The sequence below is a fragment of the Lissotriton vulgaris genome, chromosome 5 (assembly GCF_964263255.1).
Source record: "Lissotriton vulgaris chromosome 5, aLisVul1.2, whole genome shotgun sequence".
Taxonomy (NCBI): domain Eukaryota; kingdom Metazoa; phylum Chordata; class Amphibia; order Caudata; family Salamandridae; genus Lissotriton; species Lissotriton vulgaris.
In genome coordinates this window covers 329,085,207-329,113,115 of record NC_141693.1, presented here as the reverse complement: position 1 = coordinate 329,113,115, position 27,909 = coordinate 329,085,207, and the positions used below count along the sequence as shown (strand labels likewise).

The window sequence follows — 27,909 nt, the reverse complement described above, 5'->3', positions numbered from 1 at the left end:
ATAACTTTGTGATAAATACCTACAGAACGGTAAACAATCGGCGATCCGCGGCAAACTGAATTCACATACTGGGCACCGATGGCAGCCGTCCCTACTGGCAAAACTGTGTATGCAAGTGGTGAAAGCGGAGCTGAGAAGTGGGATTAAACAAGAGATCGGGAATAGCACGCAGACAGATACACACGTTGGAGGCACCGTCATGCGGGCTAGGAAGCGCACAAGTGGGCAAAGCGAAAGGGATAAGATGCCCGATATCACCTGGGAAGAATAGTTTGCACCGCTGACGAACGAATGACTAAGCAGCCAGCACTGATGACAGGACGATGAATATGCGCAACATGAAGGTGCAATTGAAACGAATAGAGATCTGGTGATGAACTGATGCGCAAGCAAAAGTTGGAGTAATCAACGTGCGTGTCCGATAGCAAAATAGTATACTAAAGAAGTGATAACATCGGGCCAACAAAACGCAATCTGCTAAAGCGGTGGTAGCATTGAGAACTGCTGCATGAGAGGAGAGGGGTGATGTGAGGATTGGAATTCCAGAAAGCCTTGCACCGCTACTATGCCATAAATACCCAGACCACCCCTGGCACCACGACGACGGAAAACAATAGACTAACTCGCTCTGCGGCACACAAAAACAAAATAAACGCAACGCAAGTAACCACTATGGTGCGACCGGTTAAGCAACAAACCAAGATAACGTTTGAGGCAAAAAAAAGAGACAACGGGCATTGAAGAACAGGCAGATGGAGAAGCCCCCACAGAACAACAAGCGAGTAGCAATATGGAAAAAATATTACAAGCCATACAGTCAAATTTACAAGAAAGAAATGGGAAGTTAGATCATTTGACATGACGTGTGGACAACATGGCGGCAAAATTGGAAAAACAAGGGGAACGGTTGGAGACGGCAGAAACACGCATATCAGCGGTGGAAGACGAGACGCACACAAACACCAGCAAGTGTAACGGAATGGAAAGAGTTCTGGAAGTCATAAAAGCAAAAGCGGAGGAGTTGAAAGCATGAACAAGGCGCAACAAAGTTCGAATAATGGGGATTCCAGAAACGACAAACACAGGCCGTATGGAGTTGTACGTTGAGAAGCTATTCACAGATATATTTGGGGCGGAAGCATTGTCACCAATCTTCATAGTAGAAAGAGCGCACCGATCCCTGGCACCTAAACCACCAGCGGGGGCTACACCATGACCAATTGTGGCGCGTATTTTAAACTACAGGGATCGAGATAATATCTTGAAACTAGCACGAGAAAAGGGACAGATAACACATCAAGGAAACAAACTCGAATTTTACCCTGATCATGCAGTGGCAGTACAACAAGCACGGAAAGAATTTACAGCGGCAAAAGCGAAACCACGAGACCTCAATATAAATTATGCTATGCTATACCCAGCCCGTCTGAAAGTAACCTGGGAAGGGAAATCAATACTCTTGACGAGTCCCAAAGCAGCGCCCCAAAAATATCGAAACAGAATAAGGCTGCGGCACGGGGAGATCAACAACAGGAATCGGACTGAGCGGTTGATAGCAAGAAAGAAGCAATGTGAAAAACTGCAGTAAGGTAAACTATTGATGTGCAGATGATAAATATTGTTCCCCCAGTGAGGGGTTATGGAAAGTACGCCGAAGGGATCTCTGAACAATATAAAGGACATGTGAGACAGCCTGTCATACTTTCAACGTACGGCTCTCCTTTGTAAGTTATTATAAGAAATGGGACAGAGAACATTGAGGTGCTGCCTCATATGGACCACATGATTAAAAGGCGTGAACATAAGCATTTGCTAGCTATATAGCGGGTACTAACCGCTGCCAGATTGGGACCTGAATGTTACAGTGGAGAACTATAGTAACCATGACGTTGAAATACATCGGTAGACTGCTGGTATAGCTCCGCTAGTGCGATATACATGATGTTGGAGATAATAGGTTGTACTTGGGTGTCTTATTATTTTACATTGGGTAGCCAAAGTCCACACTGGTAACAAACATGTTCTTGTAAATCGCGAGCATGTTATTGGGCGCCTAGATGTAAGTTACTGAAGGGTACTGTAAGTGGTCGTAATCTATACATCCTGTAGTATTATGTGGCATTGGGGAAAATCCTACACTACACGGTTAACTATCGTGAAACAGGTCTGCCCCCATCCATTTAGTTGGGTGGTGTGGTGTGCCCTCAGCGGACGTCTAAAAGGGTGATCCCCACATCAGTTATGTTACAGAGGGGTGTTACACGGGGTAAGTGGCTTCGGCAAGATTGGGTTGCTGAAGTGGGTGGGAAGGGTTGGGGGCAGGGGTTTGTTCAAGTTCAGAGACCAGGTCATTTTGCATGCATTGTTGATCTACATGTTATAAGGCAGAAGGTAAAAAGGACAACTGAGATCAGTCACCATCATGCACAAAACGAGTTAAAACAAACTTACTTAGAACTGATATGTGTTTACGTGTTTGACAACTGAATGGGGCACGAAGTGAAAACCTCCGGTAAAACCCACTTAAACCTCCTAACATGGAATGTGAGAGGCTTTACACAGCCCAAGAAAATTAGACAGATATTTGCATGCTTAAACAGGTGGGAGATTGATATAGCTCTATTACAGGATACACACATAGCGCCGAACACACATCAGACCATTGGGGCGAGATGGGCAGAATCAACCTATACAGCCAATTACTCGTCATACTCACGAGGGGTAATAACATTAATTCGAAAGGGCACACATTTCATAACAAAAACAGTGATATCAGACCCAAATGGTAGATATATTATAGTGTCGGGGACATTACGAGGGCAGAGAATAACTTTAGTAATCATATATGGGCCAAATGTGGATGCGCCCGAGTTTTTTCAGGAGCTATGGAACCACATGCATGAACTGCAGAACACACAGCTCATATGGGGAGGGGATTTGAATATAGCCCTGGTGGGCCAAGTAGACCGTTCTACAAACTCTACAGAGCCGCACAAAAAAGCCAGGGCGAATGTTTTAGATATAATGAAAGATGTATCGTTGACAGACCTCTGGAGACACATATATCCAGACATACCAGGGGCGACACACATGAATGTGATCCACAGCAGTTGGTCCCGTATTGATTACTGGCTAGGTACAGATAATGTGGTGTTGGGGTCGGAAACATTACGTACTCTTCCTAAAACGCTGTCAGATCATAATCCGATCCTGCTGAAACTTCAGATACCGCACTGTGCACCACCCCGATTCCAATGGAGATTCAACGCTCAAGCACTAACAGACACAGTATATGCAGACACTATTCATAAGGCAATAAAATATATTTTTTGTTGAATGAGGCAGTGGCAGAGGATCCGGGCTCTTATGGGAAGCGTTTAAGGCCACGATCAGGGGAGTGTGCATGGGTACCACAGTGGGCATTTTGAGAGACATACGGCAACAAATTAAGAGATGTGAGGAACGCACTAAAGTATTGGAAGAGACTTATGAAAGTTCACATGACCCTACAGTGTTAGGTGAACTGCGACAATTAAACACAGAACACCAATTCTATGTTGAGGACGAGCTAAAATACATTAATAAAAGACATGTAGATAGGAACTTCGGGGAAGGGGGTAGACCAGGGAGAATATTGGCGACCAAAATATGTGAGGGTAAAGGACATAAGGCTATCCTACAAGTAAAATAGGAAGATGGCATGCTGCAGACACCAGCTAAGGATATATTACAACGCTTTGTAAATAACTATAGTACATTATATACCTCACAATCCACAGCTTCACCTACAGAAATTCTGTCATATCTAGAAGACGTAGCCATTGCGTGGCTGCCCGATGGTCAAAGGGAATACTTGGCGTTGCCAATAACAGTAGAGGAAGTGACAGAGGTGATACAGACCTTACCGAATGGGAAGGCCCCTGGCCCAGATGGATTCTCTTGCGAATTCTATAAAAAATATGCGGATTTCCTAGCTCCCCATCTAGTAGCCATGTATGGTGCAGCATTTGATCAAGCAGAACTACAGCCTACACTTAGAGAAGCGGTAATAGCCCTTCTGAAACCGACTAAAGACCCAGAGATGTGCGAATCCTATAGACCATTATCTCTGATCAATGTGGACTCAAAGATTTTAGCAAAAATACTAGCAATGAGACTACAGCCACTAATGACAAATCTGGTGCTTCCCGATCAGGCAGGGTTTATACCGACAAGAGCCACATCACACAACACTAGGACACTGTCTGTTCTCTCCCACTACCTTACACCATCCACAAAGGCTGTGGCAGTCATGCTAGATGCTGCCAAGGCATTTGATTCAATAGAATGGAGCTACATACTAACTATACTGCAAAAAATGGGATTCCCCCAGAGATTTATTAAATGGGTGTCTTTACTTTACACGAAGCCGAAGGCCAGAGTGAGAATAAATGGGTATTTATCGGATGCTTTTGTCATTGAAAGGGGAACTAGGCAAGGCTGCCCACTTTCGCCATTGTTGTTCGCGCTAGCTCTGGAGCCACTGGCCTGACTTGTCAGACAGAACCATAAACCATCGGCCTTACAATTCCCATCCAGACCCATACACATCTCCTTATATGCAGCCGACATGCTATTATATGTATGTGATCCCGAGAAATATCTGGCCCCACTATTGAGGGAATACATAAAATTTGGAAGACACTCTGGTTTGGCCATAAATTGGTCTACATCGTCAATCATCCCCCTGACAAACACAACCACACCACATGAAACCGAATTCCCATTGGACTGGCAGACCGACCCTATAAAATGCCTGGGGGTGTGGTATCATAGGAACCCGGAAGTAGTAATACAATCAAATTATGGTTGTACTACCTCAAAGCTTGAGGACAAAATTAAACGTTGGATACAACTCCCACTGTCATTAGCAGATCGAATTGCGATTGTAAAAATGAATATTCTGCCTAAATTACTCTACCTCTTCAATAATATTCCCATCCCACCTCCGGGGGAGGTTTTTAAAAGCATAAAATCACTGGTGTTGCAGCCGATATGGGCGGGCAAACAGGCACGCATAGACCTCAGAACGCTAACGCTACCCTATGATAAGGGAGGATTCGGAGTGCCGGATTTCTTATTGTATTATTTATGCGCACAAGCGCAATATGCTGCCTACTGGTACCACAAGGTGCCATATTACACACGTAGCTGCAGGAGAGGGAGATGCGGCACCAATACCGCTAACAGCAATTCTGACTCATAAACGACCGCCTCTGCATGCAGCAGACAAATACTGTTGACGCGACAGCTAAAGCATGGCAAAAACTTGGGCATCTAACGCACAAGCTCCCGCTGTATGCGCCGGCATTGCCGTTACACCACCATCCAGAGCTATCAGTAACTAGTGAAAAAGTGGGAATTGATCGGCTACGACAGGTAGGCATGGATAGAATGGGAGATCTATTTCATGAAGGGATGTTTAAAGGTGAGGCAGAGCTGACATACATCCAAAACAAGACGCAACTGTTCCGCTTGACTGCAAAGAGCAATGCAGAGGTTCTACCCCACATTCCCCAACGAACCGGAGAGTCAAAATACACTACATCTCATAATAACGAACTCTGATACGTCACATCTGGTATCAAGATTATACTCAACAGCACAGGCAGAAATTCCATATAATACTGATAAGCCTAAATCAAGATGGGACTCATGGCTAGTAGGCCCTCTAACAATAAAAGAATGGCAGCAAACATGTGCATTAGTACAAATACTCACACCGAACGGTAATTTACGCATTATACACTACAATTATATCTACCAAGCATATTATACACCAGCCAAAATGCAAAGATACGGCTTACAGGAGGAGGCAACATGCAAAAGGTGTGGAGAAGATGGGGCTGATGTTCACCTAGCTTGGAGCTGTACGAAAATACAAGAATTTTGGAAGGAAGTCACTGACGAACTCTCTATAATGTTTGGGGCGGAGGTGGAATGCTCGATACGAACTTGCTTATTGGGGCTTCGAACACAGGTAAAAGCAAATTTAGTGCTATATCATTACTATTAGCTAAACGCCAAATTGCACAATGTTGGAACAATAAAAAAACACCCACAAAGTCCCAATGGCTTAGAGATATGACAAGTTGCAGAGATAGGCTTTTGACGTATGAAGAGGAGCTACCAAAAAGTTCTAGACCGAAGGATTACTGGAGTTTCTTCACGGATTATGTAAGAAATCTGAAGTCAGATGAGTGATTGTAAGTTTGAACACTGAATACACTACGTGCTTATTGCTAGATTGTTATCAAATGACTTTTCTTTATTTTGTACCTTTTAAAGAAAATCAATGAACAGATTTAAAAAAAAAAAAAAAAAAAAAAAAAAAAAAAGGGAGCTATTGTGCGAACTTCGCCACATGCCCACGGATTCACCAGCATGGTGTTTCTTGTACCCAAAAAGATCAGGGTTATCGTCTGGTGTTGAATCTAAAAGAGCTCAATTCTTGGGTAGTGTGTCGCCACTTCAAGATGGAGGGCACACACTTTCTTCTGGATCTACTCCTAGAGGGGAATTAGATGGTGCATCTCGATTTCAAAGACGCCTACTTGGCAGTTCCTAAATTTCCACTCCACAGGCGGTTCCTGCAATTTCAGTGGGGAGGAGTTTGGTAAGAATAGGCCGCTCTGTCGTTCGGACTCTCGTCCGCCCCTTGGTGTTTCACCAAGCTCCTCAAGCCAGTAGTACAATTTCTGACAGAGCCGGGGGTCAGGCTTATCTTTATTGGACGATATCCTGATAATGGCTCAGAGTACCACGACAGTACTTAGTCATCTAGCCTGGATGCCGCAACTCCTTCAGGAGTTAGGGTTCGTCATCAATGTAGACAAATCTGTCATGAGGTCTTCACAGTCGATTGAGTTCCTGGGGTACCAGGTGGACTTAGTCTCTGCTCAACTTTTGTTGCCTCTCAAGAAACAAAATTGCCACCAAGAACGAGTTGAGGAAAGGGTTGTCTGCTCAGACTATCATTGAGGACATTGGCCAGAATGGCGGGTCTGCTAGCCTCGTCCATTCAAGCTATTTTTCCGGGTCCCATGAAAATTTACACTTACGCAAGGGCCTCAGTTATACGGAACAGATTCTGATAACGCAAAGACGAGGACAGAGATTTCATGGTGGTTAGTTCACATGGACACCTGGAATGGCAGAGCCATTTTTGCGCCAGTCATGGAAATAGTGATAAAATCGGATGCCAGCAGGTAGGGCTGGGGAGCCCGGTGTGAGACGGTAAAGACCGGGGATCGTTGGTCCCAGGAGGAGCTGAAACTCAACATAAATTGCTTGGTACTCTTGGCGGGTTAATTTGAGATTCAAACTCTGTCCTCCACACACGGAGAGTTGTTGCATACTGCTTCGAATGGACAATGTCCCAGCTGTACGATATATAAATAGTTAGGGTGGCATGAGGTCAAGCTTACTAGTGGAAATAACCAAGGACTTCTGGCACTATTGCCTGCAGAATCACAGATCAGTGACAGCGGAGTACATTCCGGGCTGCACCAACGTGGTAGCGGACTGGAATTCCAGCTTCCTGCAGGATTCCAGCGATTGACGTCTTCATCCCAGAGTTTTTCAGCAATGCAATGCCAAGTGGGGTCCATGTATGGTGGATCTTTTTGCCTCCAGGCTCAATGCACAACTGCTCCAGTTTTACAGTTGGCGGCCGGACCCTCTAGCGACCAACTTGGACGCCTTTCTTCAATCTTAGACGACGGATATGCTTTATGCATTTCGCCCCATTTGCCATGATTCAGAGACCCTTGGCGCAGATCTGCAGACTGAGTGCGGAGGTGATTCTAGTCTCCCCATATTGGAGAGCACAAGCGTGGTTCTCAACAGCACTGGCCCTGTAGTTTGCCTTCCCAGTTTAGCTGCAGGCCTTTCCCGAGATTCTAACCGATCCGCTGGGTCAACCTCATCCATTAATCCTACAGGGTTTGTTGTCCTTCATGGCGTGAAGACTTTCCGGAGACGCTGGCAGGTGCCAGGAGTTTCGGAGGACACTTTGTACTTCCTGTCCCAATTCTGGGCGCCTTCTACACAAGAGATTAATCTACTTGGCGTAAATGGGTTCGTTGGTGTACTGCACGACAAGGAGATCCCCTGGGATCCGGTATCCATATGATTGTTAACGGAGATGGCTAGTACAGGTTTGGTGTATAGGACGATTAACAATTTCAGATCAGCAATTTCGGCGGGTCTTTCACATGTGGATGGCAAACCAGTGGGGGAGCATTGACTGATCTGCAAAGTGGTACGTGGTATCAGGTTGATCAATCCTCCCACACCCAGATATTCTCAGTTGTGGGATGTGAATGTGGTATTAAGTTTTCTTCGAAACTGGCCGGCGAATGAAGGTCTTTCACATAAGCAATTATCGGCCTAATTGACACTTTGTTATGTTTAATATCATGTAGACGTGTCTCAGATGTTCGTGCCCTCAACATAGCAGGTTGAGTTTTTACTCCTTCGCGGGTGTTGTGTACTATTTCTAAACGCACAGACTAATTTTAAATGTATTTCTTGCCCTGCATTTCCTCATCACAGTAAGTTATGTGTTGTTCACTGTTTGAAGTGTTCCGAGGATTGTACTCGAGAATTTAGGACAGATGTTACAGGACAATTGTCGATTTCTTTACAGAAACCCTTCCGCCCAGTCACTGCTGCGATTCTAGCCAGGTGGGTTTTCTGGTTGTTGCAATTGGCAGGCATTGACACTTCAGCCTTTGGCGCTCATTCAGTGAGAGGGTCTATGGCTTCCAAAGTGTTGGCTTCAGGATCTCGTTTAGAGGATATTAGGACTGCGGCGGATTGGTCTTCTGATTTTACATTCAAGACGTTTTATCATAAGCCAATTGTAGATGTTGCAACTAATGTGGTGGGTCAACTTTAAACTAGCATAATCAGAGTCTCCGTGGACTGCCATAGAATAAAAAAATGTCTAGCTATCACGACAAAGAATTTTCAATTCTATTAAGGACACGGAGGCGATGATTATTCCACCCATGAAACTGTGTTTTCAATATATTGTTGGACTTGGTCATATTGTTGATGATAATGTTGATAATACATATTTATATAGGGTTTCATCCCGCCCATTTTGTTGTGAACATACATTCGGTGAATGGCATATTACGACATTCTCGTTTCAGGAGAACAGAACAAGCCGGCATAAGTCATAGATGACAACAACTGTTTCAGAGGATGAAGTTCCATGTTCAAGTTTGGATTCTTGTAGATGAAGAAATCGGTGGTCCAGTGTTCGGCAGTCAAGTTTGTCAACTGTGATAAAAGTTTGATGCAAAGAAAGAAAGCGATGTGCTCTTTACGAACTATATACAGTAAAGGACTGATGGTGATTGGTGCATACTATGGAGGGGGTTGTACTTCCGGGGTATGCTGATGTTTAAAGTTGTTTATTGGCTGCTGTGTTTGCAGTAAAGCAAAGAGAAGCATAATCCTCGCCTCCATGTCCTTACTAGAATTGAAAATTCTTTGTCGCAATAGCTAGAAAAATTTTTATTCTGCATTTCAATTGTACTTTGCTTGAGGGCCCAGCCCTTCTGGTGAGGTGAAAATTCAATAAAATCTGTTTATAAAAATGTAACAAAGCATGCGAAGAAGACCGTCCTGAATAGGCATATGCACTCCTGTGGGGAAGCCATTCGGGAACGTGTACTAAGCCCATCCAAAGGCCACCACTCATCTGTGGACATGCAAACGTAAAGATATTTTTGTGTGAGATTAAGACACACATTTTAAAACGTATACACCTGTAGCAGTGCACTCTTGGGATGGGGCACACTGCATGCCACATCAAGGAACCAGTAGCAGTGTTAAAAAGAGGTGAAAAAATAAAAAATGTACCAAAAAAAACCTTTAACAAATAAACACTGGGCAATACTTTCTGTATAGATGACAACACTGCTTTGACAGAATACAGGACACTCCGACCAAGCACTGTCAAAGCTAAAAAGGTATCGCTATTGGGATCTTTTGATTTTATTAACCCCTTAGATGCTCATGACTAGCTCAGCTCATCATGAGGCACACCTATCGTACACTCATGACGAGCTGAGCTCGTCATGAACAATGGGAATTTATGATGGTCAGCGCACAGGGTAAATCTGCACCGCACCGATGGTGTTAATACCGTGCAGGTTACCCCCCCCACCCCCACTATTTACCAAGCTAGGTGAGAAAATAAAAAAAAACATACATGAAAAAGGGCGGGGCAAAAAAAGCCAGGTGAAGGGGGAAAGCAGTGAGATCACACAACAAAGAGGTCACGCAATGGAAAGAGCAACATGGGGCAGCGAGGAGCTTAGCACAGAGGAGAGCATGACATGGAGGCTGCACACAAGAGAGTTGGAAAGCAGATGCATTTTCATACAGTGCTTACCAAAGAGAAAAAAGTAGTTCCCTAAAAATGAACAGTAGAAAGTTACAAGTCAGCCAAAAAAAGGATAATTAAGATGCTATGCGCAAATGGATGGGCAAAGACATGAAGAGGAAGACTAGCTATAAAAATTAATCAGCAAGCAAATGAAATAAAGCCAACCAATGGTAAGCAATGGGCAGGCTCTACTGTCACTGTAAGCTTGTGGTAAGGCCACAAAAGGTCTTTCGCAACCAGATCGCTTGCGCTCGCTAGTAACCAAGACCTGCAAAGGAACCAGGGGATGAATGCACGCTTATCTACTGCCTCACTCTGTAAGCAGAGATGGGAAGAAACAAAATGCAGACCTATGGAGGAAGATAGCTGGCTGAAAGGCTCTACTAGTACATAATATAAATATTTTTAGTAAAATGAAAAAGTCTTTGCTAACACCTGACAAACAAGCATTTGCAAAGCAATAGGTCTTACAGTTGCAAGATTTTGAGCTTTTGGCATTGTAAATGACAATGCTTTTTATGTAGGTGTTTAAAAAAACACAAATAAAAGGCAGTCATTTACAAAACCAATAGGTCAAAGTCCTAAAATGCTAGGCCTATTGCATTGCAAATGCTTGTTTACAAGCGCCCCATGCTGTGCCTTCACGATAATAGAGGCCATGCCCCTTTCTTCAGGCGAGCTGTGTCTAAAGAAAGGTCCGCAGCCGTTATTAAAGTGAAATTGCGGTGTAAGTTGCTATTTTGGTAAAAGCACGCATTGCATGCTGAATGCTGCAGGAAAGCATGTAGTGCCTGCAGTAAGAGAAACTTGTGAAAGAAAGCAGTACATGCAGACTAAATAACACGTACCGTGTAAGAACCAAAGTAAACGGGCCAGCCCTCATGGGAGGTTACAAATGAAGACACAGCGGAACTAAGGCGGTACTAACAAGCCTATTAAGGAATAAGAAGCCAACATTTACGAAGGACAATGACACAAGTTAATGACAAATATGGGCGGAGATGTGGGCAGAGCTTCAATTCCATACTCCAATATATCAGGTCCCACAGAGCAGCGGATGCGCTGCCCAGGCTCAACCTAAAAAGTGATCTTTGATGCTTAGAGCAGAGGGGCCATGCCCCTTGTTAGAGGGTTGATTATTTGGAACCCACCACTCAGATACCTTTTGTTGTTGTTAACGACCATACTTGCTTAATAATGCACATATTATTGATTAATAAATGAAGGCACAAATCCAAGATTCTGTTTGCTCTTTTGACAGTGTACAATTGTCAGTGCAGAAAACGTTTTTTGAAGTTAGACCAGTACACCGTGACCCATGCTCTAATCTAGACTTAATTAACCATTCAGAATAAATCAGGCATTTGGGGGTATCAAAGCACTGTACACGAGTATATAGAGGTTATGTGCCCTACGGACACCTCAAGTGTATATAAAAATAAGCTATTTATTCTACAACTCAGAATACCATTTGACTAACTGGCCAAATCGCAAGTGCTTGCAAAGTAAATTCTTTATAAAAATAGCTCAAATAATAAAGAAAAGACTCAAATAACACATGCAGATGTTAAAACAGAGATATTTTATACTCTAAAGTGGTTACTCAAAAACATGCAGGAAACTCTCACCCAAACATGCTAGTTGCAGACTAAAAGGCATTATCTTCCATTACTTGAGGGAATACTAAACAACCTGAACCTCAAGAACATGAGCTGGTCATCTGCCTTGACAGAATCTGATCTGCAAACATCTTAGCAACTCAAGCAACTGCAAATGTCCCCCCACTAACTTGGATTGGACAAAGAGGCTCACTCATAAATAACAATAACTGCACTTTATCACCAATATTCAGCATGATTTGAAATAGCCTTGGGTTAACTGCCATGCACATCTCTACCTCCGCTTCGTTTTCTCAAAATGCCCAGAATGAGCCTGCTTGTTTTGTGCGTGATCAGAACTAGGACAATGTACACTTGTGGCTACAAAAGATGTATAGGGCGAACAACTGACATATTAAACGAATCCAATGTTAGAATAAAGGGATTACCCTTAAATATGAACTAGTGGCCAATAACTAGTGATTACACACCAATATATATATTATTACGGCTCACTGGATAAAAGTGATTTGTAATTCTAAAGTAAGATCTAGTTAATATTGCTACATTTCATACAATTACATTAACTAGAATGGTCATGTACAGCATTAAATTAATTTTTATGATCTCTCTGAGGTGAACACTTATTTCTCTAAATTGATCTTACCTTCTGGCTATCTGTAAAGTATGTTTTCACCAAGTAAATTATACATATAAAAGTGAATCGACTTTGCCAAGAAAGCAAACTAAATTCAGTAGAAAATCTACAGAACATATACCAAAAAATTACGTACTATTTTTTCAGCAATTTACACTAATTTATGTTAAAATGTATTTGAGTTTTAGATGATGAATAAGCATCAAAAAGTTAAAGACACATTACAAGGAAACTGAACTCTGACACACGGTCTTAAAAAGTCTAGACGAATAAACGAGAGGAAGTGAGGAAGAAAGTAGGGAGATATGAATGTCTGGAAGATGGAGGGCATAAGGATAGTCAAAGAGGCGGGGAGACAGTAAAGTGTGTAAACACTAGAGTATATGTCAAAATTAGTGAGTTGAGGGACAAGAGAAGGGAGTTAGAATGTAAAAGTGGGTAAGGCAGAGAGAAGTAAGAGTGGGGCAGGATGAGGGAAGGGCAATGAAGCAGCAGGCAAAGTCGAAAGAAGTCAGAGAGGAAGGGGACAGGGTGTGGGGGCGGAAGCGGTGTAAAGTTATTGGTATGTGACAAGTGGAAGGAGAGTGGAGAGAATAGGGTTGAGGAAGAAGGCTGATAGGGAAGGTTAAAGTGGGTAGAGGGAAGAAGTGTGAATAGAAGAGTGATGGGGGTTGGGTGAAACCAGTTGATGGAAGGAGAAGAGAGAACTCAAGAATCCAAGTAACCAGTTAACAGCCAGGGGGTTAGAAACATCCACAATCTATGATACAAACCGAGTCAGATGCAGTTTAAAGAGGCATCTTTGGGAGATGGCAGAAGGACCAACGGTGGGGCTGGTCCTAATGTCAACAGGAAGAGAGTTACAGAGAAGGGAAGCAGCCCCGGAGGTCCGATATGATCAACTACAATGGAGTAAAAACAAACTAGTTTTTACTCATACAGTGAATTATAAGATACATATTTATGTATTTTGTGCATCAAAAAAAAAAAGAAAGAAAAGCTACATATCAATTTCACACAATACAGGGATGTGAAAAAAAATGTACCCATCTTTATATGCTGTTCTCCTTGCAGTAGACAAAGGAGCCTCCAAGGACAGACACCTAACGCGCAACGGGTAGACTGGAATGCACGGAAAATAAGTTGTTTGACATGAAAGACTGGTTAATTCGACAACTGAAGATAGTACTGGGCTGCAGAAAAAAGGGTGGAAGAAGCTTGAGAATTTTATTTAAGAGTTTAAGTTAACCGTGTAACTGCACAGTTTACCTGTGAAAAAGCATTAATAAATAGGGTTTAAAAAAACAGAAGCCTTGTGTGGGAAAAAATTAATGCACCCTTACAGCTTCCATTTCAATTAAAGATGGCATTAGAATCAAGGACTACTTAACAAGTGCACTACTGTGTGATCAGAAAGTGCTACTACCTACATATAAGGCAAAAATGTTGTCAGTTTTGCATGGAGCACATGTTTGTGGGAAAACATGCCTTAGTCCAAAGATATCTCCATAGTCTAAGAAAATGAATAGTTGCTACTTGTCTGTCTGGGGAAGTTTATAAAACTTTTTCCAAATAACATGAAGCCAATCATTCCAGTGAGAAAGATTAACTATGATGGAGAGAGATCAAGCGGGTTGCCAATCTACGGAAAGGTTGGAGCCACAGCAAATTCAAGACAAGAATGACCACATGATGCTCCTAGAGATCGCAGTGAATCCCAGGGATTTATTCAGATATCTACAGGAAACTTCATGTTCATGATTTTACAATAAAGATAGGACTGAATGGGTACGTTGAAAAGTAGCCATCCAGCAGGAAATCCCTTCTATCCAAGAAGAAAATTGTTGCAAGGAGTAGGTTGGCAAAACCAACACCTGAATGAATCGCAATACTTCTGAAATAATGTCTTCTGGACAGAGGAAAAAGAAGAAGTTGTTTGGCTGCAGTGTCCAGAGACATGTTTGGTGAAGAAAGAAAAAAAAACACCGCCATAAAAACTTCATACAATCGAAGATGGTGGTAGTGAAGTGAGGATTTAGGCCTGCTTTACAGCAGGACCTAGGCACATACAATCAAGCCCAATGTGAATTTCCCTATATACCAGCTTATGGTAGAGGAAAAAGATAAACTATCTTTTCAAAAGCGAAATCTTAACTGAAAGTGGATTATGTACAACACACCAATAAATCAATGTATGCTTGCTGTAAAAGAAAACAAAACAGGTGATGGACCGAATGTGGATCAATGTCACACATTCACCCCAGTCCAAAGATCTGGGTCCTAATCCATCGTTTTTTTGCACTCCACACCACCCTGGGTTAGACAATGGCGATATGCAAATCAGCTCTGACCCTGTGCCCCATGGGAACAGTCCAGTCCGAACTACAAAAGCCATGTCCTTCCCAGAACGGAATCAAGCATCCGAGGACCGGACCGGTTTCGAGGTAACACCTCTCATCAGCCCGGCTAGCTTGACTCCAGTGGTGTGGAGTGCCTGGGACCCACGTCTGAGCATCCCCAGCGCACTTATGGCGGCAATTGCAAACAAAACAGGTGACGGACAGAATGTGGATCAATGTCACACATTCACCCCAGTCCAAAGATCTGGGCCCAAATCCATCGTTTTTTTTGCACTCCACACCACCCTGGGTTAGACAATGGCGATATGCAAATCAGCTCTGACCCTGTACCCCATGGGAACAGTCCAGTCCGAACTACAAAAGCCATGTCCTTCCCAGAACGGAATCAAGCATCCGAGGACCGGACCGGTTGGGCTGGGGATGCTCAGACATGGGTCCCAGGCACTCCACACCACTGAAATCAAGCTAGCCGGGCTGATGAGAGGTGTTACCTCGAAACCGGTCCGGTCCTCGGTAGCCAGTGTAGATTTTGTATTCCAGCCCTAATGGACTGATGTTTAGGGACATTCAGTATCATTCTTGCAGCAGCATTCTGCACTGACTGCAGTCTTCTGAGTCGACTAACATGTTTTTCTTGCACTCTCTGGAACAAATGGACACATTTTGCGAACTGTTTGATGGTGAGAAATGTAGAGGACACTACCTTGGAAACTTGGGCTTTATAATTCAATTTCTCATCAAATACAACCCCAAAATTTTTAGCTTTCACTACAGGCACAGGGGGGGGGGGGGCTAGAATGCTTGGCCACCATACTGGGGACCAAAGTGGGGCAAGTTTACCAAAAAAGACAACCTCAGTTTTATTTGAATTGAGCTTAAAACAGTGTTTGCCCATCCAGGAACTCAGAGCTACCGTACATTCATGCAGATTATTAGCATGATTGACCTCATTATCGATGGTTGAAATAACCAATTGAGTATCATCTGCATACGAGGTTGGAATCATGTTAAAACTTCTAACCAAAGGTGCAAGTTCAGACACATAAATATTAAAAAGTGTGGGACTCAGGCAGGGCCCTGAGGCACCCCACACGGCAATGTAAAAGGTAAGGATTTAAAATCACCTAGTTGCACTGTCTGAGACCGGTCTGATAAAAAAAAGATGTTAAGATCGACAAAGCCTCCCTCCTAGACCAATAGCTTTCAGCCGATCTATCAGTAGGGTATGGTCCCCGGTATCAAAAGCCGCTGCCAAATCAAGGTGGATCAAAACTGCTGATCCCCCCCACATCTAAAGCAGCACGAACCTCCTCAGTAGTCTTAATTAAGGCAGTTTCAGTGCTGTGGCAAGAACGGAAGCCAAATTGGCTATGATCTAGAACATCATTAGTTGAAATAGAAGAGGAGAGTTCCGTATTAAGAACTCTCAATTATTTTAGCCGGCAATGGAAATCTCTCAATAGGCCTATTGTTGGATGGATCCATTTCATCAAGATTTTTTTTTTTTTTTTTAATAATGGGAAAATACAGGCCTGTTTCCACAAAGTGGGAAAAGTGCCTTGTAATAACATTTGATTATAAATACCAGATAGCTGAGGGCTAATGATATGGAGTAATCTATGGGGACATGCGTCATCTGGGGAACCAGATTTAGTTTTAAGGAGAAAGGAATCAACCTGCTCAGAAGAGATAGCAGAAAAATGTGTAAATGATGGTGTAATTAGATCTTTCCGACCTAGGACAACATCAGAAATGTGTCCATCAAATTGATTAAAAATCTGATCTACCTTATTTTTAAAGGACTGAGCCAGAAGATTGCAGAACTCTTGCGTACCGATCTGATTGCTATCTTTTTTTGAAGAAGTTAGATCGGATATGACTGAGAAAAGTTCCTTACTGGAATTCCCCGCCCTTTCTATTTTCTGAGTATAAAAGACATTTTCTATAAAAATTGTATTTTTGTATTTAGCTAACATAAGCTTATATTGTTCTTTTTCAGTTGTATCATAATTTTTCTGCCATAAACTTTCTGGTCTCCTACAGGCCTGTTTATCAAGTCTTAGGGCTTCCGTGAAGCATAAGGCCAACGGGGTTTTCCTGTTTCTATTAATTTTAGACAAGGGGGCTGCTTTAGCAAAGTTAAGGTCAAGCCAGGAGGGATAACCTCTCGCGGACCCATCTGCCTCCAATTCCAGATCGGGTATGCTTTGAGTTAACTGGGTTTCCAAGGCCCCTATTATCAATCTTATTCAACGTTCTCCTCGCCAAGATCTTTTTTTGGCTGTATTAGTGGTCATAGAACCAGGAGACACCCACTGCGCAATTACAGCAGAATGGTCAGACCATGTAAGGGGAAGAAAAGAAGTAACGGATAAGGCAGGATTGTTTGTAAATACACCATCTAAGGTATGGCCCACTTGATGAGTCTCCCCTTCAACTAGCTGTTGAAAGCCAACATCAGCAGTGATGTCTAATAAATCCTGGGTATCTTTATGATCTGATCTATCCAGGTGAAAATTCAAGTCACCTAACATAGTAAAATTACCAGATGAAATGCCTGGCTCTAACAACAATGAAAGATTGGTTAGAAACTTAACTTTTGAGCCGGGCGATATATTAGTAGCCCCTTAAAAGTATCTCGAGCTTGGGGTTTCTCCAAAAGAAAGCAGTTGTCCTGCTCAAGGGACTGGGTGTGTATGTTTTATCCTGGGATGTGTGGCCCTCTATACTGAGCCCTGAGAAATCTCCAACTGCCCAAAAAAAACATTATTGGCAGTATCAACTCAGTTTCGAGGTTTTTTCCCTGGCAATAATGATACAGGACTGCAGCTAGGTACTACACCAAACATGTTCCAACTCATTTACAATGCAAAGAATACTTCTGATAAGCACCAACAGGTGACAGCAATTGAAATAACTTTTGAAAAATGAAATCGTGTAGCCCACATAAATAGAATCTGTCAAAATAAAAGGGATTGTTTCCTGCCTACGGTATACACTAGAGTCAGACATCAAACCTAAATTAACCCACCCTGAAAATGTGTAGGAGAAATCTTGCGATTAACCGAAAATAAGGTCAACCTTGAAACAGATGAGTTTGTTTTGGTTAGCATTAGACTACGTAACAAAGAAAGCCATTTCTTTTTAAGTCTTATTCAGAGATCACTTTAGCTGCCTGTTGTGGAAATATCTATTGGGACCAATATATAGTGAGAGCTTTGGATCAGCCCTGCTGCTCTATGCTGTGCTTTTAGTCAAATTCACTGGATTACTTCAGATTTTAAATGTTTTCCTCTTTTGTTTGTCACTCTGCTATAGCATAAATTATTTACCATCCTTTCGATTGGATGACTTATCTTTCAACAACTGACATCAGGGACCTACTTTTTTCATTTATTACACCATGGGAGGGCAGATTTTTTTCTTAATCTCTCTCCTGTGGGCTGCTTCCCTTCTCAAATCCTCACCCTAAACCTCCCATTCTGTGCTGATCTATTCATTTGTTTCTTTCCCACCGCTTTTTCTGTTTACTACCCATCGCCCTTTTGTTGATCCTCTGCCCCTAGCTGCTCACTTTTGCTCCTTCGTGCTTGGTGGCATTGAGTAGCCCTCTCAAACCAACCCCCTTTTTAGGTCGAGCCTAGAGCAGCGCATGCACTGCTTGCTCCACTTAAGTAAGTGGGTTTTAAAGTGCTACCCACCAGCTTTTACTGCCCTATTGCTTGCGTTCACCTTAGCGTGAACGTGTACAGCTGCCAGCTTTCAGCACCCGAGGACGCCATCTGGAGCGGGATTGCTTTCACTTTTGGCGCTTATGCGCGCGCGCACCACTTGCGTGTTTGCCGCCGCCGCGAGTGCACTCCCCCACCCCTCCCACTTGTTTCTCCATATTTCAGCCTGGTACATCTTATTCCTTTACTCAGCAGATTTTATTCAATTTTCTTTTGTCTCCCTTCCAATATGATATAATTTTTTCCCTCTGTTCATTCACACACTTCATGTTCTCACAGCTATTGTGTTCCCTTGATTTTTGATCAGTATTACTCCATTTTATCTCACCCCTTTATTTAATAATTCTGTATTCTCAAGCATCCCATGTTTATATAGTCGCACCCCTTTCCCATGTCATTGTGAAGCTCTCTAAAACGCTTGGACCATATATGCGTTACATAAAACTGCATAAATAAATGCAAACAAATCAGTGTACTACTACAATGAGGATGGGTTTGGCGCGAGCAGTAGAACCCTCTTCCAGCCGGGTGCTGCAGAAGAAACGTGAAATGGTATGCATTATTAAATATGCAAAGATGAATGTCAGTGGCTTGTAGTAAAGTTGAAGATCTCTGAAAGAAAAGGGTGCAGGGATGGTCTAATTTGTGAAAGAGGGAACTTTCGCTCTACTCTTCAGTTTTATTTCCCGGGAGCAGTGGGCTATAACTCTGCATTTTAATCTAGCCCAGGCGTATCTGAAATAAATAGAATATGTGGAGCAAAAGGGAGCGGTTTAGTCTTCTCAGAGTCCCATCACTGATCCCGACCCTTTCATTTATCTCTTTAGGCTTGAGGTGACTACACTGGCACATGGTAGTTTAGTGAAACGTTCAGGTTGGGCCAGCCTTCCTAGTGACCTTTTTAAAGTCTAAAAGCAGGAGTTATGCGCGGAGACGCTCCTGCTGATGTCTCATTACCGCCTGGAATGGAGCACTACTACTACAGCACCACAAACATTGACAAACGTTACAAAATTGCAGTGTGCATTTTTGGATTATTTCTGTTTATTTTGTGGAGAGGCTCTTGCTTTAGGCCAGTGTTGAATGCAGGATTATGCACCCATCTTTACAGTATACACTGATTGCACCAGAGAGGAATGAGGCATGCCAGCACACCGCTAACGCAGTGCCCATGAAAGATACTCGCTTGAGAGTCCTCTGTTGGTAAATGACACCCTAATCCCAGTACATTTCCCACCCCACCAAGCCTTTTCCACTGCCCCTTCTATACTGTGATAGCCTTGCTGCGCCCAAATGGTCTTGCTCCAGCCACCACTTAAAGTAAACAACTTGCCTGGGCTGCTCACCCAATTCATCCCTTCGACCATTTGGGTCACCATAGTCCACCCTTTGATTTCCACACTCACTTAGAACTGCGGCTCCATTCCACCTGCCCGCACCTTATGAAAGGCAGTCAGGGCCCATGCTTGTTCACACCACCTGCTCGTGTCATAATCTTAAAATGCTGGTCCAGGTAAACTGTGCATACCACACCATTGGTGAGACAATAACAAAAAAAGCCTTGGCATAGCCAATAGATTTCGCCTTTGGGACCTTAGAAGTGGTTAGCCATGCAACAGTTGATGTTGGTGCACCAAGGATATTGTGCTGCATAACTAAATACTTATAAAGGTCCTAAAAGCGAGACCTATTGGCTATGCCAATGCTTGTTAAGTTTGTTGGCTATTCAGTTGTCCTGAAGTATCAATTTACCACCTCCTTACTCTAGAATGCACTTATTACTTTACTATTCCAAGATGACTAAGCCCTAAATGGAAAAAAGGACAGATGTAGCATGCATATGTATACATTATCAAGCATTAGCAAAGCCAAAGGTTTAGCTAAAGCAATTCAAAGGAGAGCACTTTAGGCTTTGCCAGCGCTATTTTGTGTAAACATTTCAATAACACCAATTCAGCAGTCACGGAAAAGTTGCAATTAGGATCACTGGACAATGGAATGACTAGCCCTTTCTCTGTAGCAGTGGAGTCACTTGAACCAGCAAAGGCGGGGTGTAGGTATTTCTATAGAGATTATACTTCAAAGGCAGATGTCTTCCATGACTGCTGTGAACTGGGTACCAGTACCCACAAAAAAACTATGGCGAGACACAAACCTGGCTGCAGGAGGAAACCTTTAACACTTCAGAGTCAGCAGGCTCACATGTAAAGAAGGAAGAGCAGTGTAAAATCCTGTTTTCGTAACACACAGGCAAGTTAAGACTGGCCATTGGTATATCATCTTGCCATCTATACATTAGCTTTATACACCGTTCTTCCCCCCTCCTAAACTAGTAAATGCTGCCAGTCAGAGTCCTAATGAACACTGAGAAAATGAGTTTTGCCAACTGTAGGCATCAACAGAGCCTTTGTCGGAGATCAAAAACAAGAAGGTGATGTACAGTTGTACTGCTTTAACGTTTTCGGCAGAAGTGTATATTCTAAACTAGAAGACAAAGATTATTGGACCTCCGACAAAGATCCTGGACCTCCGACAAAGATCCTGGACCTCCGACAAAGATCCTGGACCTCCAACAAAGATCCTTGACCTCCAACAAAGATCCTTGACCTCCAACAAAGATCCTTGACCTCCGACAAAGAAAAAGAAAGAAAGTCTAGAAAAATGAAGGCATGTGAAGTAATATTTTGAAATTAAAGTGGCGGCGTCACGAAGGAACACTTGCGAATGACTTCAAGTAGAACAGTACATCATATTTATTTATTTATTTATAATGTTTTATATAGTGCGGACTAGATCCCGTAGGATATCAGAGCGCTTTCACAATCCATGTCTGTAGTTAAATACCTAACCGTGATTTTTTATTCAAAAAGCTATCCTGAACACTTGGACAAACTAACAAAATAGGTTTCGGCTCTGCTTCATAGAAGAAAGTTCACATTTCCAAGAACTTGGCAGAAAATCTATCCTATCCGGAAGCTCAGCTTCAATGAAGCTTCTTCCAGTTTAAGAATTTTTTCCACTATCACTGGAAGACAAATGTCACTAATAGTAACCATGAGCTTTGTTTCCCACACAGGTCAACACCTGCCTAAGACCCATAAAGTTGAGATCCAGGGCACACTTAAACCTGTCGCAAACGACAAATTCATCAATCACTAACTATTGTACCTTGGGGAAGGGGAGGAGACCGGACACATGCTAAGCACCCGTCGTTTTCAAAACGAGGAGAAAGAAAAGTGGTGGTTAAGATAACTGGCTGTGTGGGTGAATGAGGGGACATTAAACACACGTTGAAGCATACAGGGACCTCCACAGCCCCCTTAGTCTCTACCAAAATACAGATATACAAGGGGAAGGGCCACCAAAAAGGCAGGCAGGCAGAAGGGATTGTGACAACGAATGGGGAAGCAGAAGAGATATTCTATTGTAATGGCATCCATACAGCCCCTTATACCCGGACGAGGCTCTGAAGCGCCTTCAACAAGAAAGTCCACTTTTAATAGACTGAAAAACTATAACCATGAAGAAAATATAAAACCCTGGAAAGGGAAGTAAAATACCGCTCTAACAAGCTTTAACTAACCCTGGGAGCAAGAACAAATTTAAAAAACGTTCCCCTCTAGCCCCTTATTACAACTGGCTGTGTGCGTCACAGGTATACTCCGGTATGTTGGTGGATATGATAATGTTAACAGATCACCTCATAGGTGATTCACATCTGCAAAAAACAATTCGAGTGCACATGGTAATGCTGGCACCTAACTAGCAAAATACTACAATGTAAGATTGATGTTTCCCTCTCTCACCATCGTCTTGACAGGAGTCTCCTACAACTCTGCTTTCTTGGGAATAGAATGGTCGGAACGCTAGGGCTCCAACACCAAGGGGATTGTGACTTCAGCCTTTATGACTCGCCTAGGACCGCGTCTGCATAGCACATGGCGGTCCGAGCCTGGAGGCATAGGGAATCTGCATACCAGAAGTTCTGCAGCCTCCCAGTCAGACAGCCTGCGAGGAGGAAACCCAACCCTTCCTGCTCGGCCATGCCCAAGATTCCGATCCTTATTTAACCTCTTACAGTTGGTAGCAAAAGCCTGCCTGGGGAAGAAAAAAAAAAATCACTGCTGGAGTAAAGGTGTGCTATCCTATGTGGAGAGCCAATTTTCTCAACTTTCAACCACACTGTCACAAGACCCCCTTCCAACTTCCTCATTCTTGTCATATTTACGAAGATCTCAGCACTGATTACTGGCAGGTCGTTCTGAAGACCGCTGAAAAGCGATAGAGGCCTTTGGGTTAAAGCAGGGTTTAAATGTTTGTACAGTGTACATTTTTATGGTTAAATATGCCAAATAAAAATATTCAAATGGATGGATAGAGGCCTCACTTACAAAAGGAAATGGAAAACAGTAAGTATTACCTCTCTTTTAAACGTTATTACAAACTAGAAGCCTACACCCCGTTCCTCGGCGGTACTCCAATAGTTTATAGCCTGGTTTCGAATGCAGACCACCCTTATGCAAATTGAGAAGTCAAAAACACAGACTCAAAGTGAAGGCCCAGCAAATGGAGCATGAGTATTATTTAATTTTGCCCCACCCTATATGCATGGTATGACTGTCTAGGACGACTGTGGTGTGGAACATCAGGTGAATCATTCAGATGACAGCAAGAACCACACAAGCTGGTTTCAGTTTTGCAAAAGCATTTCTGTTAAAAGGATCACTATAAACACTACAAAAATCACTGGCAATACTTGGAAGCATTTCTCAAACAATTTACAAACATCTCACAAATACGGGTAGCGAGTATCAAAGCGATGAATTCTGTGGGTTCACTCAGTGCTGAAAGAATACGTACATTTCAGCTGCAGGAAAGGATAGTGTTGGGTGGTGGAGGGGCGTGTAAGAACAAGAATACATGTTTCTAAAATGTCGTCTGGAGCGTTGCCAAGAGAGGACGAACCGAACAATCAATCTAGGGTGTCAAGCGACTCACGGTGCAAAATAAATAATACAAAAACGGAATCGAAAACGCCCAAGCTAATCAACGGACCCTAGACTATCATATCACGACCCGCTACAAAAGATACTTTATAATTTCTGAAAACTGAGCCTATAAAATGCCGAGGAGACACGTGTTGCCCGAATATCCAGCTGTGAAGGATAGGAAGAAAGGGCTGCCAAGTTTAGCAGTGGGTCAGACACTGCAATCAGGCCCAAAATTGTCAGCTTGACTTGTCGACCGGTTCATCTATCTAACACTAATATGACTATACAGAATCCCTGGTAAAGGCAGAGTCATTCTAGCCTCTACGTCGAGGACTAACGTCACTGTGGGTAGGCCCAATATACTGCACTACATCCCTGGATACATACTTCCTTTACTATTTACACTCAACGATTCTCTCATCAGGAGTCAGAAATTTCACAATCATCGGGCCATGGATAAAGATAGCACTACCTAGGGCCATTAGCAATTAAACCAACTACCTTGAATTCTGAGAAATAATCATTTGCCGGAAACGTGTTGTGTTATAAAGGAAGTGGCGGGGGGGTTCAATCATTTGGCAATTACAAAACACGAATTCATTTGTTGATCTCTGGGGCAACGCAGCACAGGAGAAAGACGGCAAGACCGGCAAATAATAAAATTTAAATGGCGTTTTGGAACAACAGCAGGAATGTGGGTCATTAATCCGAGAAGTCTGCTCCAGAGCTAAAGTTTTGAAACAGAGGAATAAATAACACGGAAGTTAAATAAATTCTGAGCTAAGCGGGCTAACAACAACGGCGGCAGTCATAAATGCCTCTGGTAATGCAACAACAAAAAATTGTATTTATATAAAAGTTGGGTTGTTCGTTAGCTTTTCTGTGGGTCAGCCAGACATACATTTGCGCCCGATTCATTTAATCAGTTCAGTCTCTGTGGGTGAGGTCTATTAGTAGATAAGCAATTAGTATTCCAGGTGCATTCTACCCCTTCTGGTGCAAATAAATCTGGTTTTCACATGGCACGATAAATGACTTAGTGCATGCAGAAATCAACTCGAAAGACAGCTTCTGAAACTATTTTGAAAACCTCTAACGGACCTCAAAACTTAGATCTTAAATCTCAGCAGCCTTCAAACTGAATGCATGCAACAATACAAAGTCCCATAACGAGCACTTGGTCAAAATGAGTAGTCGCTGAAAAGAGGCAAAATGTTGCTGAAAATGAATGTACCTTTTGATAATAGGGGATAGAGCATCCATCTAAACAGTAGGGGCTATAAGAAATAATGAGTGAATGTTTAACCTATTATTTCCAATGCTTTGTAGATATTTGTGTATGTTGACTGTGTTTGTAAATAGTGTAATATATATATATATATATATATATATACACACACACATATACACACACACACTTATAATGTATATAAAAAGTGAAGTAAAATATTAATATACAAAATATTTGAAAATAAAATATAATTTCAAAAAAGGAAGACATATACGGTGAATATAATTGATTTATTGAGGTAATGGCTGGTAACTGACATATTAGAATTGTAGAGATTTATTCTAGAATAAGAAATAGGGTCAGATAGTTAACTTCTAAACCTGTTTGGGCATTTTTGCATTGAATTGGTCCCACAGCATCATATTTTTGCTTGTGAAAATGAATGTACCTGGCAACAGTCACTATTACGTGAAAAAATACCTTCACTAGCGTTACCTGATCTGTGCTAACATGTACCTGGTGAATCAGTCAACCGCTACATCGTTTAGAACGACCCCTAAAATAAGGAACCACACTTTACACAAATAAAGCAAATGTCTACCCTTCTTTATGACTTGTTTCACTTTTGAAAGAGTGACATGTCTCAAGTAAAATAACATGCCCTTATAATTGGACCAACTCGAGATATCAATAAAGTACCTGACAAACACAAAAAAGGTAGCTGCCATCCCGTCATGGTAATACGTACAATAGCTACTCTGATTGAATGGGAAATAACCCCAACCGGTGGCAGTAAATAAGAGGCCACTAATAGCAACAACACTTTCCACGCCCATCCGCCCCTTCTGAAACAGTTACAGAAATGGCAGTGCATTGCCAGTGGGGCTCCCTCAACTCCCTCAGAGGTATCCGGTATCCTCCACTCCTTGCTGCCGTCATCACTACAGTGATACTCCGTCTGCCCCTTACACCACCGGCCGCCTCCACCCTCAATGATCTGCACAACACTCCACGAAGTGTCTAGCTTCCCTCGACCACTTTATTTTCGGGCAGTTAGACGTCATTCATAACTGCAGCGGTTGCACCCCAAACCCCACTAGACGTGTGACTGTCCCTGTAGCCTCATTCACTCAATACCTCTCCTGCCACCGTAACTGTCTACACCTCATTCATTTACACCATGGACCCTCCACCTCCCATGACGACGAGGAGGCTCTCCGCAGTATTCAGTCACCCCCTCCGTTAATATCCCCACCCCCTCACCATGATTGCGGCTCGTTCTCTCCTCCGGTCTCTACCTCCTCCTGTCACTTCCTCTCCTCCCAAGGAGTTGAACATCCGGGTCGGCGGGCCGCGCCCTGCACCGCCTGCTCTCGTCGCAGCCAATCAGATCACAGCTCGCAAGCTATAGCCAAGTATGGAGCGCGCGGCAGCACGCGACCTGACGCCTAGGAAGGCGGGGTCGTGGTGGACTTCTAATGGATAACCAGGAAGAGTAGCTGTGTAGACAGAGGGAAAAGACTACGAAAGAGGGTGTCATCTTGAAGTGGGACCGCTTATTGTGAAAGTGTGAGAGTTAGAGGGAGGAGTCGTGGGGCGCAATGAGGCTGCGCTTCACCTGACTTATCATGTCACAGTGATCACAGAGAAATAGCGTCAGTCCTAGGAGTAGGAGCAAGTCTGAACTTGCTCAAATTTGGCGGTACACTGGAGCATTCAGTGTTGTCTGTCGTCGTATCACCGAATCTGCTGCACAGACCACCGGCAAATATATACATTTCTGTTGTCAGTATATATAATATTTGTTTATAGTTATTTGTAAAATACACCGTGCGTATATTATTACAGTATTGGGATTTTTAAAGTCAATGATGTGCAAAATGCAGAAAAAATGCAAAAAAACGCTTTTGAAAAAGAGCAGATTTTTTTGTAGCATTCGCTATAAGAATTTTCAGCTCTATTAATGTTTATGCGTCTCATTCCTTACTATATTACTATATATGTGACAGCAGCCAATAAGAAATGTTACATTGAAAATACTACATTTCCCATGAACCTATCATAGTTGAATGCTCTAATAAAATGTTTTGTAGCTATCAAATCAAGAAATTTCAATTCTATGTCAGTCCACGGAGGCTCTGATTATGCTTCTCTATTCTTTACTGACATAAACAGCAGCCAATAAAAACTATCAACTGGCATGACCCTGGAAGGACTACCCCCCTCCCTTAGTCTGCACCAATCACTGTCCAGTCCACCACATAAGAGTCCTTGTGAACCTTAAGACCTCCTCTTTCTTTGCTGCAGCAGCAGTGAGTTAAGTGATATTTCCTTCTTGCATTTGTTGTGCTTATGAGGATTGATCATTGTGTATGGTGGTGTGGCGCGTGAGCGCTCTCTTGTTGTGTCTCCCCGACATGCTTACTTTTGCTTTTTAGCCCCGTGTGTGATATTTCTGGCAAACGCCGTGGCGCGATTCTGCGGGGCGTGCGCTAGAACGCGATAGGGGGCGGTGGAGTCAGAGGAGGCAGATGCGGGTCTCTCGCGCACAGAGAGCAGTCGAGTTCGGGCCCCATGCATGCGCGAGGACCCGAGTTTCGATTGTGTTTACCGGCTCCTCGCGAGTAGCGTGTCGTGAGACTGCATCAATCTCTGGCCTTATTTGAACGCTGACCGGAGCGTGTCCGGATTAGAGCCCTGCTCTAGGGGAGTTTTGGTGTGCAAATAGGGGTCTCCTTCAGAGGCGCAACTAGAGCCATATTTCGGGGGGGGGGGGCTAAGAAAAAATTTCGGGGGGGGCTGAACGAACCTTTAATCAGTAGGCAGAGTGGAGCTGCAGGGCCTCCAACAAGGGATGAAACAACAGCAAGACCTAATTAACATTCAAATGGTCTTT

At 43.1% G+C, this 27,909-nt stretch overlaps 1 protein-coding gene across 2 annotated transcripts in view; it reads right to left on the bottom strand.

The window, feature by feature from the left end:
• The window catches only part of CAPZB (capping actin protein of muscle Z-line subunit beta), a 223,314-nt gene extending 196,886 nt beyond the window's left edge, over positions 1 to 26,428 (bottom strand). For both annotated transcript variants that reach the window (XM_086921572.1, XM_086921573.1), the window contains exon 1: positions 26,277 to 26,428. In XM_086921572.1, coding sequence (XP_086777698.1) covers positions 26,277 to 26,351 — 75 coding nt within the window. In that variant the 5' untranslated portion in view covers positions 26,352 to 26,428. The remainder of the gene's footprint in view (positions 1 to 26,276) is intronic.
• Between the last annotated feature and the right edge of the window lie 1,481 nt (positions 26,429 to 27,909).